We start from the raw sequence: 16,271 nt of genomic DNA on the forward strand, positions 1-16,271 counted from the left end.
GTCACGGCCTGGCTTCTACTTTCAATCTTTCGATCGTGGTTCAGGGGCGAGGAACACGTTGTTCTCATTCTCTGAGATTGGTGCTTTTCATCTAAAAGCAGAGACCGTGGTGGTGATGGAGCGTAAGGCCACGAAACCACGGGACACCGGGAGGAAGAAAATCCAGGTATCCCCATTCAGGATGCTCTGCTTCGCTTGTGAGGACCGTCCTGTGGGTACACACTTGGAAATGGGATCCTAAAGCAGAGAAGAAATGGAAATCCTCCGGCAGGGCGAGCCGACTGACGAAGCAAGCGGGAAGGTGAGGCGGGACAGGATAACTCCTTCACTACGGCGGGCTCTGTTTCAGTGGCCACCGTTCTGCCACCCACGTAGCTTTCTAAGCCACTTGCAGGTTTCCTGGCGCTTTCATGGGGTCGAGCGGCTGCACGAAGAAGCCCCGTATGCTGAGTCCTTTTCTCCTCCCCTTGGGAGAGCGGCTCCGCGGCTCGGAGAGCTGGCCGGCGGCTAACCACGACGCGCTGGCTCGGCAGGGGATTGCTTCTGTCTGGGGCTCGGCTGAGGCGGCGTTCGCGTCCCGCGCGCACCCGCTCCGCGTTCTCCAGCCAATCCGCCGCTACTCGCGCGCCCAGGAGCGTTCCTCCGTCCTTCTCGGGCTGGGCCGCCTCCTTCCCGCTCCCAGTACTCTGCAACCCGAGCTCTCACACCTCCCCTCACTCTCCACGAGTTCCACGCCTCGCGGTGTAGCTCCGCCCCTGTCCCCGAGTCCGCCCCCGCAACCCTCCGAGCGTGTGCACTCCTTTCCCTTCACTCTCCTGCTATCTAGCCGGTCTCGGTCTCGCTCTCCGCAGGGCGGTCGCGGTCTCAGCGGCCTCGTCGGACGCCTCCGCGCGCTCTCCCCCCTGCGGCCCGCCCCCCCCGACCCCTCTACCGCAGCTAGCCTCCTCCGACCTGGACGCGGAGTCGCGCGCTCTGACTCCGCCCCCCCCACCGCGCACTCGCGCACTCCCTGCCGGGCCTCTCCCCCGCGCAGGCCGCGGAGCGCCCGGCCGCCTCCCCCTCCTTGCCCGGTCGCCGCGAGCTCCCCGGGCGCTCTCGCTCTCGCGCTCTCCGAGGCGAGCGCGCTCCCGGCCCGCGCGCTCCGGGCTCCGGCTTCTCCCGGCTCCTGTCAGTGCGGTGACTGCGCTGGGAAACATGGCGACCGAGGGAATGATCCTCACTAACCACGACCATCAAATCCGTGTCGGAGTCCTCACAGGTAACCGGGGGAGGAGGTCCGGGACCGTCGCGGCCGCTGTCCCCGACTAGTCTCAGGCGTCTCGTCTGTGGTGACTCTTCTCTGCGGCCTCGGGAGGAGGGAAGACTGAGGAGGGGGACGGGGGGGCGCGTTTTACAACCGCTGAGAGCCGCCGGAGGTTGGGGTGTTCCCGCGGGCCCCCCAGGAACTGGGGCCGGCCCGTGGGATATCAGGCCCCAGTGCCTTCGCAGCCGAAGTCCCTGGCCCCCGGGGACTGAGGGGCTGGTGCGGCGGGCGCTGCGGGGCTCCTTGCTGCCGGTGCAGGCGGCGGGATCCCGGCTCCGCAGCTTGAAGCACGCCGCTCTGACTGGCCGGCGCGCTTCCTCCGCCAGTGCTCGTCTTAGAGAGGGGGGATTCCCGTTTCCACCCCCTCCCTCCCCTCCCCCCTCCGCTGGCGGCCCCGCGCTGCTGTAGCTGTGCTTGCCCCGGGCACCGGCCGGACACCACACTGGGGAATATCAGGCGAAACTCTGCTCTGCCTCAGGCTACCCGTCGCCAGTCGGGCATCCCCTCAACCACCCGTGGGACACCCCTTGTCTGTCCCGAGAGGTGGGGGATCGCTTGCACCCAGACCTCGGAAAGTGTCTGCATTCCGCCTTCCCCAGCAAAGGGCCCTCTCTCTGCCCGCCTCTTGGTTTTCTTAGAGGGACGGGCTGCACCCTGCGGCCGGGGCTTTTTATTTGAGAGGGTAGGATTCCCCGACTTGGGCTTCTCTGTCCCCCTCCTTTCTGGGAACCCCCCTCTCCGGTTGGTCCCAAGGCTTGTGAGCAGCGCACTTTTCCTGGGTCTCGTTTCCCTCCCTCGCAGAAGCTGTGTGTGCTCTGCATGTCTGATTCCGTTGCGTTGTATTTGGGTAATATCCCTCAGTTCGGCGGTAGGCAGTTGCTGCAGGGCATGACTTCCGAGATGAATAGCAAGCCAATTTGTTGGGGGTTCTGCTGTGGTTCTGTAATTGGCAACGTTTGTGTGTAATTCAGTGGCGAAGTGGGGGTTAAAGAACTATATTTGGAATCTGAGGGCTTAGTTTGGAGTGAAGGAAATCCAAGGCACACTTGCTGTGATTTTGGAAAAAGAAGAGATGTAGACGGGAATCCTTGTGTCTCCCTAGTCCCCCGCCCCTCACTTCTTATTTTTTTTTCTCTTGTCAAATTCTGACAGGTTGAGACGGTGCTCGAGAAGGGACTAAATTGAATGAGACTTGCTTTTATTAGGTAGAAAAAAAAAATCTCTGTCGGTAGATATTGAGTGCTAAGCTTATTTGGCTGCTGAGTTTTATGAAAAGGAGATATCCGTGGCACCCCTTCCTCTCTTTTAAGTAAAAGGGTTGCCTTGCCGTGGTATTCTTTCCAGATGTTAATGGTGGTTTGTTGAATTTTCCTAATGGAAAGCCCCTGGGATAGAGAAACTAGTGTAAGCCAGTTGCAGGGAGGGGAACCCCCCCCCCCCAAAAGCAGATGATGCGCTGTTCTCTTCTTTTGGTGCTGAAACTGTTGCCTTGTGTGAAGATTCAGTTGTATCAGAATTCTTAGAGTTGACACTGCTGATTTTCAAAGAATCTAATCACGGGTGTAAAAAATGTACAGCCTCTATCAGCCTTCAACTTGCTCTTTGCAGTCCAGCCAGTTTTGAAAAATGATAGAGTAGTAAGAGTGAAGCTTAATAGAATCCAAAATATTTCAGCTGTCCATGGAAACGAAAGGTCAAAGCTGTTTTCAAGTTAAACCATAGCGTTTAAAAAAATTTTTTGTTGTTGTTGTTGTTAATTTAAGCTTTCCCTAATAGTTTTATTTAGTGAATCTTCTTACCTGGGTAAAGTGACACAGTAGATAGGTGTACAGAATGCTTTGAAAGATAACAGCCCTTATCTCTTACCCTACAGTACAATAGGGATAATATTGGTATGGAAACAACTAAAGAAACAATGTATGTAATTATTGTGCTGCTATTTAAATAAATTACGGTGTGTTTGAGGGCTAAGTGTAAATGGAATTCCATTCCCACATGAATTAGGAGCAAATGTGACTATCTGAAGGGAGAATTTGGTTCATTTACTAAAGGTAAGAAGAAACTGGCATTTTAAAGGGGAGTTGAAAGTCAGTGGCAACCTTATAAATGAATATATTGTGAGGATGAGGTTCTTGAGCAGAATAAAAATGAAATGCAAGGACCTTGAAAAGCTTAGGTGGAATAGGTAGGTGGCACAGGCAAGATGTCAAGGAGAAAACTTTGGCAGTGGAATTAACAGTAATCTGGAGAAGCTGTCTCATGAAAATGAGGTACAGTAGTTTAGGGGGAAAAGTCTAGGGTCAAGAATAAGGATATAGCTGAAGGAACGAAAAAGGAGTTTCAGAATTGGAAGAAATGGTAATGGAGGACAATAGTATGTGATGATAAAATGGACATGTGAAGTCAGAAATAACTTATGTTTTTACTTGAAAAGTTAAGTCAACTTCGACAGAGCCTGGAAACAGAAGAATCAGAGGAAAAACACCAGTTCTCAGTCTGCAAATAGAGGATGTTTATTACAGACAGCTTAAAATTTGTGGTCTTGATATTCCATGTGATTTTGTGCAAGAAAAAACCCTACAAAAATGAAGCTATGTTGTGTGATTTTGTGTCTCATATAACTTAAAGTTTCGCAGTTTTACTGTGTAAAAGTTTTCTTTATTGAACTTAGTACTATGACTTCATACTTAAGAAAATTGAATTAAGAGGCCTCACTTAAAATTGTGATTTTATGAGTTATAATTTGTGGCTCTCTTAAAGGCGGAGAGCGTGTTTTAGAAAATATCTTCTACATGCTTCATGATAATGATAAGTATTTTTATCTATTTTTAAGAGGTGATTGAGAGTATTGTCTACCTATGCACACATTTTACAATGTGTTTGTATTTTGGTGAAATTGTGTTGTCATTTCTCAAGTCTTTAATTGACTTTCATTGTGACATTTTTTATTATCTGTTGAAAAATCATATGTATACTTTGAAACTTCTCATCCTCTGTATTTTTTTTAGTCTTCATCTTGGCTATGAATTTTGCAAATAGATGTAGTATGCAGTCTGTTGAAATTCTCATCAAATATTAGAATTTTGAAACAGTGGTAGGAAAATATTTAGCAGAGGCATTTCTTTTTGCTTAATGGTCTTGAATCATTTTGGACTTGAAAATTAGATTATAATAATTAGTGTGACATGGCTATTTTAGTTATGCTAATTATCAGGAAAATGGGAACATTTAGGTACATAAAAATTGGTTATCACGGAAACATTTTAGGTTTATAGCAGACTCATTATATATTAATGTGTCACTTTTCACCTACTTTTTTCTATTTCTAAATAAACTCTTTATCCAGGGAGCACACTAGTTCTCTAACTGTTAAAGCTTCACAGAAACATCAGGAAACTAATGAATGCATGCATTTATATAATATAGATAATGAGAATAGGGATCTGTAATCAGTAGAAGATATTAGAACAAATATAAGACTAGATAATAGAGATTAAAAACTAATTGTAAAGTAGAACACCAAATATATTACATATAGGCAGTATTTTAGTCGTTCATAAATAAAGTCATTGAAAATATTTAACAGATTCTAAACCGAGGAGATTATAATCATGTAAGTCTAGAATTGTTGAGGCATTTATTTTCATTCCTCAAGTTTATCCTTGTACATTTTCTGAAAAGCTTATTTATTGATGTTTATATATCTTTGTTTTGAGAATAGGTGTTGTCATTAACTAGGCAAATTCGTATTGCAAACCAAACTTAAATTCTACTGAATGGAATTTTGTGTTCAGGCAAACATACCAATATTGATCTGTATGACCATTGTTAAAAAGAATCCTATTCCTCAAACTAGGTCATTCTTTCACAAATTTTTGGTTGAAATCAACATATTAGAGAATTAAATGTTTAGCTAAAGTAGGAAATCATTAATTTCTAATGAATATACTATCATCACTGGCTAACAACCTTATAGGCTAGCAGTACCTATGTTGTTATATATTAAGAGTTTTAACTATATTAAAATCATGTATGACTATTTGACATTAACTGAGGTGTGGAGAATCAGCAGTATGTTGCTGGGGAAGAAACAATAAGAGTCTAATTTTATTCTTACTGGTGATATATTCGTATTTAAGGTAAATAAAGTACTTTGTGAAACACTCAGTAAAATAGATAAAACTTATACTTTCCTCCTGTAAATAGGATTGAAGAACAAGGAAACATATTTGGAAAAAAAAAAAGAGATCCTAAAAAAGAAGCAATGAAACCACAAGAGATTTTTTTCCTTCACATCTGGGCAGAGAAGATAAATACCACAGAAGAAGAAAAGATTATTTAACCTGCTCAAAAGTATTTGGGACTGTAGTTAGTATGGATAGCATGCAGTCTTGCTTAATTTTTGAGCAACCACCCCAAAAGCAAAAGTCTAATGAAGTATCTTCATGTAGAAGTTGTATCCAGGTTGTTCAATGAATTCATAAGTGAATTTGTGTTCAATATATTAATTTTAATTAAACTTTCTTAAATTTTATAATTAAACAACCCGATTATTTTTACAGTTTTTCCAGTAAGTATGCATTTTGAAAGAATGGAATTAAACTTACTATATGCTTTAAAAAAAATTCCTAATTTGAAAAATAAGGGGGCAAGGAAATGAGATGTGGTAAAAAGGGGCATTATACAATTTGTGTCCTGCTTTTCATATTGGGTACATGATATTGTGTCAAGGGATACTCTTTAAGGATTCTAAGTCTTAGAATCAATTTTAGTCTTACTAAGTCTTAGTATCAATTTTACTTGACAATGTATAATTTAAACCGCTTTAAGTATGTGTAAATTAGGAACAGAATGTAGAATTCACATGAATTGTTAAGATAAAATTAGAAACTTCAAAGAAATTTCAAGTAAACCCATTTTACAGCTCCAGACCTCATCAATCTTCTCTGTTATTGGTCCTTTGACACCAAAAATTTAAGGAGCACTGGGTCATGGGAAGAACACTAGAAGACTGGCTTTCTAATGCTAGATTGGCCAGTAAAGTTTTGTAATATTACTTAACTCTTAGCTTTTCTTACCACTAACCAGAAGGAGTCATTCTCTAAGATCACTTTAAACTCTCATGGCAATGTTTCTATACTTTAGCATCTTGAACAACTGGAAAGAGAAATATAGGATATCAGACTTAGTTAATATTTTTTGTCTCAATGAAAATCATGATGGGAGGGGTTAGAAAAATGCAAGAGAATAAGAAACAGAAGAAAAGATAAAATTTCAGAGGTTAAGTCCTGTCAGTATAAACTGAAGGAAAAATATTTAGATTTTTTTTCATTTGGAAATTTTTGTGTTGGGGCGCCTGGGTGGCTCAGTTGGTTGAACTTCAGACTCTTGATTTCTGCCACATGTCATGATCAATCTCATGACTCGTGAGATTGAGCCCCACGTTGTAGGACTCTGCTGATAGTGTGGAGCCTGCTTGGTTTTCTCTCTCTTCCTCTCTCTCTGCCTCTCCCCCTCTCATGCTCTGTCTCTCTCAAAGTAAATAAACATTGAAAAATTTTTGTGACATTGATAATCCTCTGTTATCAGTAGTGTCAGTCTTCTACTTAATTTCAGACTTAGCTCAAGCATTACTTCCTCAACAAAATCCTAGAAATTATTCTCTACGATGATGTCTTTGTTTTCCTGCAGTATTTATAAATGTTGTCTATACCCTGTAATCATGTATATGTGGGAGGCAACAAGGTATAGTTTTAAAAAAAGACAAAAGTACTTTAGAGTCAAACAAACTTAGATTTCAGACCCAGATTTGGTCTTTATTTTGGGAAGTCATTTAATCTCTCTGAATTTCAGTTTCCTTCTCCAAAATGAGGATGGCAATACTTATTTCACAGAGTTGTAAGAAATGACATAATGTATGTGAAAATGCCTACCATATATGTCTAACTTGGAGTGTATATTTAATAATCTTCCTTTTCTCATCATATGTTGCTTAGATGCAGTTTGGTAATGTCTTCATGTATAAACATCTTAGTCAAAGTAGGTTTTAAAGTTCTTGAAACAGAAGATTGTGTGCTTTACGTCTTTTGTGTCCTTTTGTTGTAGCACCTATTAATGAAGTAATGGCATAGGAGATGTATAATAAAAAAAATTGGGTGGTGTGACATTTATATAGTGGCTTAGGAAGCAGCTACCCAAAAACACTTAGGTTAACCAGAACTTCACTGTTACTAGTAAGAAGACAGTTCAGGGGTTTAGTATTTTTCTATATATTGCTAGTAAGAGGATGATATTAATAATGTGTATTTGAAACATTTTTATACTATCAGGTTTGATATATTTGCTTCTTAGTTGATGGGCAAGTCTTATGAGGATTATTTTAGAGTAATTTTATAGTAATTTTTAAAAATGTCATCTTAAAAAATGAAAAATTTATAGGTTGAAGAAATTCTGAAAATGTTATTTTGAAGGTCAGTTCTGATGGTCAAAATAGCATAAAATAGGAATCAAAAGTTCTACGTCTTCTATGACTTTCAAGACACTTAACTGCATTTTGCCTCTGTTTCCTTAGCTTTGAGTGGGGGTAATTATGCTTACTTAATAGAGTTAATGTGATGAACAAAGGAAATAATGTATTCAGTATTCAACATCTATGTGCTAGGGTCTGTGCTAAAGTGAGGGATACAGTAGTGAATAAGACAAATACAGTCCTAGTCCTTTTGGAGCTTATATTTTAGCATTAATAGGAACACGCTATTTAGTCAACTTGGATATTGACAAATTCATGCTTCATTTATGTTGCATTTCAAGGAATAAAGTGCTTCTATATTTTCTTTTTGATGTAGATTACTTAAGTATAAACATCAAAACTTTTCGTGTAAAGCCATTTTTGACACAAATTTTTAAACCATTACATATTTCCTACTTTCTAACATAGAAGATATTGAACATAATTTATTTTTGTTCAATCAGGTTTAAGTAATTATAGCTAACAATTATCAGGCCTATATACATGGTATAAACATGTTCAATTTGTTCTAAGCATTTGGCGCCTGTTATTTAATCCTTATGGCCTTTATAAGTTGCCCTTCACCTTCTAGTTTCTAATCTACTATACCCTTGGGAAGCACATGAACTACCTTCCTAAGAATTAAACATGGTAGCATATCCATTTAGACTTGCAGGTCTAAAGAATGATTGTTTTCACTTTTGGGTTGAGGTCATTAGAGAAGGGATGGTTATTACTATAAGACCAAAAGAAATTTACATATTTCTTTGTACTTTGACATTTCAGGATCATGGCTAATTGTGTCTGCCTGATGCTGAAAATGTTAATAAAAATGCAGAAACTCATGAAAGGAAGAGACCAGCTTGAGTGCTAAGTGGAAATGTACTGTTAAGTTTTTTTTTTTTTTTACAAACATTAAGAAAAAAGTATACTTAGAATTAATGATCTTTAAAGTCTAATTCAGGTTAAGAACTTTTGGATATCTTGGACACAAGAAATTGAATAGGGTAAATACTATTTTCAGACACAAAAAGGATGAAACATTAAAAATGTGATCACCTTTTCTCCCTTCCACTTAAGAGTCAATAGTGAATTTTGATCCTAATGCAAATTTAAAAAATTATGCTATGATAGCATTGATGTCTCCGTGATAGTAGTTACATTTGAATTTAGTTGCAAATGGGATAGCTTCTGAATACTTAGCATGTTGTTAATGAATTTTAAAAACTTATGGAGTATGTTTGTGTTATTGTAAAATATGTAACAGTACAGAAAGGTAAAGTGTAAAATAAAGCCCTACCATTCTACTTTCCCAGTCTCTTTCTCTCTAGTGTTAATCATTTTTAAGATTTTTAATTTTGGGGTGCCTGAGTGGCTCAGTTGGTTAAGCATCTGACTTCAGCTCAGGTCATGATCTCATGGTTCATGAGTTCAAGCCCCCCATGGGGATCTCTACTGTCAGTGCAGAGCCCGCTTCAGATCTTCTGTCTCCCCCTGTCTGCCCCTCCCCCATTCACTCGCTCTCAAAAATAAACATTTAAAAATAAGAAAAAGATTTTTATTTTTGTTCTTCTGTATACAAGCATATGTTTATTACATCAGAGTTTGCAAATTGGCAGACCGATGGCCATAACTGACCAATACACATGATTCATTAGGCCCCGGCTGTGTTTTTACAAAAAAGTGTGTTTCTAATATTTTAAAAATATATTTCATATAAACCCATATTTTTAACTTTTTAAGACTCAGCAACATGGCAACCTCTTTTTCATATGACAATAGTTGGTTAAGTGGTTGTCCCCTGGAAATAGAGCATGTGTTCTCCAGTTTCTCTCAATTCCCACTGAACCTATTTATATTCTTTACCTAGCTCTGTCATTTGAATTTGTGATCTTTGCTCATACATAGTATTCTGCACCTACCACCCTTTCCAGCATGTCTTGGACATGTTTTTGTATTAGTGAAAATAATAATAGTTAACTTTGAGAGCTTACCAAATGTAAAATGGTTTTCTAGAGCCTGTCATAGAGCCTATTAATTTAATCCTCATAATAGTATCACTGTTTTACAGTTAAGGAAATTATAGCAGAGAAAGATTAAGTAATTTGCTCAAATTACTGTGATGGGCGAAATTTAAAGGCCAAGCCGCAAGTCGAACCCATGTAGTCTCTTCCTAGAGTGTGAGCTCTTAACACATTATACTTCTTGGCATGTAACAATTAGTTCATATAGATATTTTCTTTTTATGCTGTATTTAATCATCAGTCATAGGTTATTCTGTATTTAATCATCAATCCTCAATTGATGAACCTTGAGATTTCTAATTTTTCACTGTGACAAATGTTGTAGACAGTAACATTGTACATTTATCATTGCATATTTGTGAGTTTTTTTAAATGTAAGATTAATTACTCTAGACTTTTTGGGTCATTGGTATATGAATTTTAAAATTTTGATAGAAATTAGAAACTTGCCTTCCAAAAATAATGTACTAATTATAATTAATATTCTCCTCTTCATTTGGTATGATCTTTTTTGTTACTTAACTGGTTCTTTTGAGATCTCTTTCTTGAATTACATATGTGGATTAGTACCCTTTTACTGCAAATGACAGGTACCTAGCTCAAAATTAAGTGAAAATGGGAAGTTACTAATTTACGTAGCTATGTAGGAGTATAGAGGAAGAATTGATTTTAGGATCTCAAGCAGTGTGATCAGGGAATTAATATAATCATGAACTCTTACTCTTCATTTCAGTGCTTTGTTTTCCTGAGTATGATGCAAGTTGCTCCTTTGTCCTTCTTTGAACCAATCATTATGACTAGGAGAGTGAGTACTTTTTTTCCCTAAGAATATAGTCTATTACATCTTTTCCTTTTTCTCCTGCTTTCTCCTTTTCCTCTTTCTCCTGCTTCTTCCATGAAAAGGGTTCTCTGGCAGATAGTTATAAATTCAAACTGGAGCAAGTTGTGAGAATTAGTGGGCTAAACTCAGGGACCCCTTAATATCAATAGTGGCTAATTGATTTGTCAGTTAACTATGACTGACTTCCACTTCTTCATGCTGTGTTTAAGAATGCTTATCTAATGACATTTTAGAATAGTAATATACGTGTAATAGTAAGATTTTACTGGTTTTTACAACAGCCTTTTTACGTTACTTTATTTTAAATTTATGATCAGTTATGGGTCTTTAGTCTTTTTTTCCTATGAACAATCTCTTCCAGTGTTTTCTAAATTTTGTTCTAGCAACACTTCTCTGGGAGATATTACAATAGGTATGGTGTGAAGAGGTTTTTCTTTTCTTTTCTTTTCTTTTTTAATTTTTTTAACGTTTATTCATTTTTGAGAGACAGAGAGAGACAGATATGAGTGGGGAATGGGCAGAGAGAGAGGGAGACACAGAATCTGAAGCAGGTTCCATGCTCTGAGCTGTCAGCACAGAGCCCGACGCGGGGCTTGAACTTACGAACTACAAGATCATGATCTGAGCCGAAGTCTGACGCTCAACTGACTGAGCCACCCAGGCGCCCCAAGAGGTTTTTATTTTCAAATAAATTTGAAAAAAAGTGCTGTATAACATCCCTTCTTTTGGAGATTCATAATATATTAAAGCATATTAGCATAAAAGACATGAGTGATATTATGGTTGTGGATCCTGTTGAACTTTAGTCTAGTGTTTCTAAAACTTTTTGAGAATGGAACACTTTCTCAAGGCACACCAAAATTCAATACTTCTTTGGGAAATTGTGTTTTTTTTCCCCTATAAATGGTCTTCTGGAAGTCCGTGTAAGACCCTTATATTTATTCTTTTAGCTTTTTGCTGTAGAAATAGTGGTTACCTATAATAATCTCCACCATGAAGATTTTTTTAGTTTGGATTTGTGTGTATATATATATATATATATATATATATATGTATATATACGTGTGTGTGTGTATATATATATATACACACACACACACATTCAGTTGCTTACCAATTCCCATTTCTTTTTTTTTGTATTAAAATATTGACTGAATATATTATTCAGAAAATCTGTGATAGTGAAAACTAGAAAGAGCAATCTTGTTTTGTTATTATTACATGAGAAAGAACATTGGATCAAATTGTTTCGGATTTTTCCAGTGGGAGTTTGGTATCATTATCTGTGAAGTGTGAAGTTGAAGAGATGCTCTCTAAAATCTCCTTCAGCTCTAAAATCTTATTAATCTCAAACTCAGAACATGCCTCATATTTACCATTCTGTTATTGCTTGTATTCATGTTATCTACAATCTGTTACTGACAGCACAATTATTGATCTGAAATGCCTTCCTTACTTCAAATAGGAAAAATTGCTAGACATTGACACTGACATTCATACCAAATATAAATGGAAATAAATGTCTGTTACTTCCACTGCATAATATGTGCAATTTATTTCCTTCAATATCACATGCTACAGAGTTCAAATCACAAAGTGCTTAAGACTTGGAATAAACATTACATACATGTAATAACTGTCAAGCTTAGAAGAATGCTAGTGATTTGGATGTATTGAAGTATTACATTTTTCTTCTTTAATTAACAGATATATATCAAGATCTGGAAAGCCAAGATTAGTACTCCTCCCCTGCAAAAAGTTGTAAATATTTTGCTTACATATTTAAAATAAAGCTGTTGTAAAAATAAGACCTATAATTCTAATGAACACTATTGTTTTAGGATCACACAGATACTTGGAATAGTGGGCTCTGGATTAGACCACCTGGGTTTATACCTAAATTAAATGAAGTTAAATTTTTAGAGTTACTTAACTTTTCTAAGCTATGGTTTTCTCATCTGTAAAATGGGGAGTAATACCAATGTCTGCCCTAGAGGGTTGTTGTGATAAGTGAGGTAACTGTAAACATTTAATGAACGTGCCCACATAATAAGTACTCATTAAATGTTTGTTTATTGTAATAACTTTGAATGTAATTACCTTTATAAACATGGTAATGGAAATCCATAAATATAACTGCTATTATTATTATTATTTTATTATTATTTTTAAGTAAGCGCTTTGTGTGATGTGAGGCTTGACTCATGACCCTGAGATTAAGAGTTGCATGCTCTACTGACTGAGCCAGTCTGCTACCCCACTAATACATCTTTTAGATAACTGATCTAGTCATGGTTTATCTTCATGTTATTTTTCCACTATTTCGTATTATCTTCTTTTAGGAGCAGCATTAAAGATTATTATTATACTGGGGTTGTCTTGATCTAAATTCTTATTTTCTATCTTAAATTTTGGGCTGTTAGGGTAAGAAGATGGTATTTGTAGTGTAATAACTAATGACAATTTGAGATTTTTGATATATACATTTAAAGTAAAGTATAGATGGGAAACTGTTTCTGATATTCTTCAAGTCTTATTAAGATCTGTGGAGAAAACTGCCTCTACCTATGTGGGTAATTTAATGGAGTTCTATTCTATAGTAAAGAAAGTAGAAAAGTTTTAAATATTATACAAATGATGCAGTAATACAGGGTGGTAAAGCAATAGTAAAATAAAACTACATAGATGATTGTTGATTTGTAGAAGAGAGATTTTTAATTGGTAGATGAGGAAAAGAGTAAGCCCCAGGGATAAGGAGCCAAGACTTGGGCCTGATTGTGCTTGGATTGAAGTAACAATTAGTTGGGGTATAAGGCAAAGGAATATTATGTATAAAAAGGGGGAAATACTTATGAAATATCAGATGCCAAAAGAAAATCTGTAGAATTTACAGCATTGTGCAGATCGGTCTGTGAAGTATTATTAGGTGGAAAAAAACCCTGTCAACTATACATTATGGTGAAACATTCATGCTTTTCTGATTTTTAATGCAATTCAGAAGTGGGTCATATCTAATATATGAGAAACTTGAAATGGAGATCCCCTACCCGCATAGTAGGAACTGATAAGCAAAATAATTATGGATCTGATTTTATTACTCTGTTGATTAATATATTAGTCTGACTTGTTAACAAACAATACAGACCAGTTCAATATTGTTTTAGTCCTTTTGGGTTGCTCTAATAAAGTACCATAGACTGGGTGGCTTATAAACAACAGAAATTTATTTTTCATGTTTCTAGAGGCTGGCAAATCTAAGATCAAGGTACCAGCAGCTGATCTGATGTCCAGTGAGGGTCCACTTCCTGGTTGATAGACAGCTATCTTCTCTTTGTCTTCTCACATGGCAAAAGTGGGAAGGGAAGTCTCTGGGTCTCTTTTTTAAGGGCACTAATTCCATCCTTATGACCCCATCACCTCCCAAAGGCCTCACCTTCAAACATCATCGCACTGATTTTCACATAATGAATTTTGGGAGGACACAAACATTCAGCATGTGGCAAGCATGTGATTTGCTTCACGTTATGTGAGGCTAAAACCACTAAATATTTATAGTGTCATCCATCCTTTGAGTATGAGGAGTTAGTTGTAAAGTAGGTTTACATTTTAAGTCATATATTAAAAACACTTGCCAAGTACTGTATGATAGAATTTACCAAACTTTTTCTGTAAAAGGCCAGATAGTAAATATTTTGGGCTTTCTGGACTATATGATTTCTGTCACAGCTATTCAGGTCTGCCTTTGTAGCATGAAAGTAGTCATAAACAATATGTAAATGCATGAGCACGACTGTATTCCAATAAAACTTTATTTATAAAAATGGATTGTGGGCCAGAATTGGCACAAGAGCCATAGTTTGCTAAACCATGCTCCAAGACATAGTCTGTGTTAGAAAAGTATAATTCCAAATTACTTGTATGTGAATTGAACTTTTATGTTAGTTAAAATTTACATTTATAAACCATCACAAAACTTAGTGGCTTAAAACTACAGTTTAATGCCTCTCACATTTCTACAAATTAACTCAGTGGTTCTGCTGTAGGTGGCATTAGTTGGGGTTCTGGTATAGCTGCAGTCGTCTGGAGGCTTAAATGGGACTGTTGTCCAGGGCCTTGGTTCTCCTACATGTGGATTTATCCACATGGCTGATTCATTAGCCTCATGGTGTGATGGCTGGGTTCCAAGAAGCATTCCAAGAGCAAGCATTATGAGAGGGAGGAAGCAGAAGCTGCCAGCCCAATTAAGGAATAGGCCTGAAACTGGCACAGCTTCATTTTGACCATTTTTTATTGGTCATAGCACTAGCCCAGAGTCACCGTGGGAAGAGACTAGGAATACTAGGAAGAGTGGTTAGTTGGGGGTCGTCAAAGTAACTGTCTATCGCAGAATTGTTCAAATTGAACTAGCTTTAGTAAAGAGGAAGTTTGTTATAAGAATAATGGGGTGTCTAATCTCATAAAACCTAAGTATAGGATGAAGCCTTAGGAATATTGGATCTAGGGTTTGAAGGTCCTCAGGACTGTTTTTCATTTTTGCTTTCTTCTGTAAGTTTTATTTTCTTTCACCACAGATTTGCCTTTTTCACAATGGAAAAAACAGTGCCATCAACAGTTTCTGTATTATTTATATATTCCCATTTCAGCCATCCAGAGAAGGACTGACTTTATTTTCACAGTTGTGTTTCTAAAATTTTTGAGGAAGAACTTTGTCCTGGACCAGTCATTTGTGATCAAAGGATAGAGGTTATGCTGTACCAACCATGTGGACAGGAGTAGGGTCAGTTAACAGAAAAATGATGCTGAATATATAATCCTAAAATAGTTTTACTTATTTCTTCCCTAACCATCTGTTTATTAAGATAAAATAATTTCATAAATAATTTGTTTCCCCACTGCAGGACTAATTTACTTCTTTCTTCAGCTATCTGCGTACAGATATTTCATTTTTTGGAGAGTAGACTAAAGTAAGGACTGGGATTAGTTCAGTATCTTGAATATTCATAATAATCTCTTACTGCTTTGAGTAGGGGACAGCAGCATTTAGTATATACTATCTCACTTTGCCACTGTTAATATAGAATCAAATATGAAAGTTATCTTACTGTGCTGTTACTCATTGATTTCCAGGATTGGTTTGGCTGATCTAGCTGGCTAAGTGAGTATATTTTTCCTTTGGAAAGGGTCTACTTACATACATGAAAGCAAGTAACTATAAGGGATACCTGGTTGGCTCATTCAGTTAAGCGTCCAACTTCAGCTCAGGTCGTGATCTCGTCCCTGAGTTCAAGCCCCGTGTCAGGCTCTGCACTAACAGCTCAGAGCATGGAGCTGGCTTTGGATTCTGTGTCTCCCTCTCCTTCTACCCCTCCCTTGCTTGCACTGTCTCTCTCGAAAATAAATAAACATTAAAAAACAAGTAAGTATAAGACAGAGTGAAGAGCCATAATAGAAGTATAAGCAGCATACTGTGGGTGCACAGAGGAAGGAACAATGAATTTAGACTGAAGAATGGCTGTAGGAGGGATGGTATGGTATTTTATTTATTTTATTATTTTATTTTATTTTATTTTATTTTATTTTATTTTATTTTATTTT

The 16,271-nt window shown here is 38.1% G+C and overlaps 1 protein-coding gene across 18 annotated transcripts in view; it reads left to right on the forward strand.

Annotated features, from left to right (window-relative positions):
• Nucleotides 1–521: 521 nt before the first annotated feature.
• The window catches only part of GPHN (gephyrin), a 645,091-nt gene continuing 629,341 nt past the window's right edge, over nt 522–16,271 (forward strand). For 8 of the 18 annotated variants that reach the window (XM_040477431.1, XM_040477437.1, XM_040477439.1 and 5 more), the window contains exon 1: nt 1,195–1,258. In XM_040477431.1, coding sequence (XP_040333365.1) covers nt 1,195–1,258 — 64 coding nt within the window. Of the gene's footprint in view, nt 1,259–10,568; nt 10,641–16,271 lie in introns of all 18 variants that reach the window. The other 10 variants (XM_040477422.1, XM_040477423.1, XM_040477427.1 and 7 more) reach the window with 3 other exon arrangements.

The sequence above is a fragment of the Herpailurus yagouaroundi genome, unplaced genomic scaffold (assembly GCF_014898765.1).
Source record: "Herpailurus yagouaroundi ecotype Mexico unplaced genomic scaffold, PumYag 141, whole genome shotgun sequence".
Classification (NCBI taxonomy): Eukaryota; Metazoa; Chordata; class Mammalia; order Carnivora; family Felidae; genus Herpailurus; species Herpailurus yagouaroundi.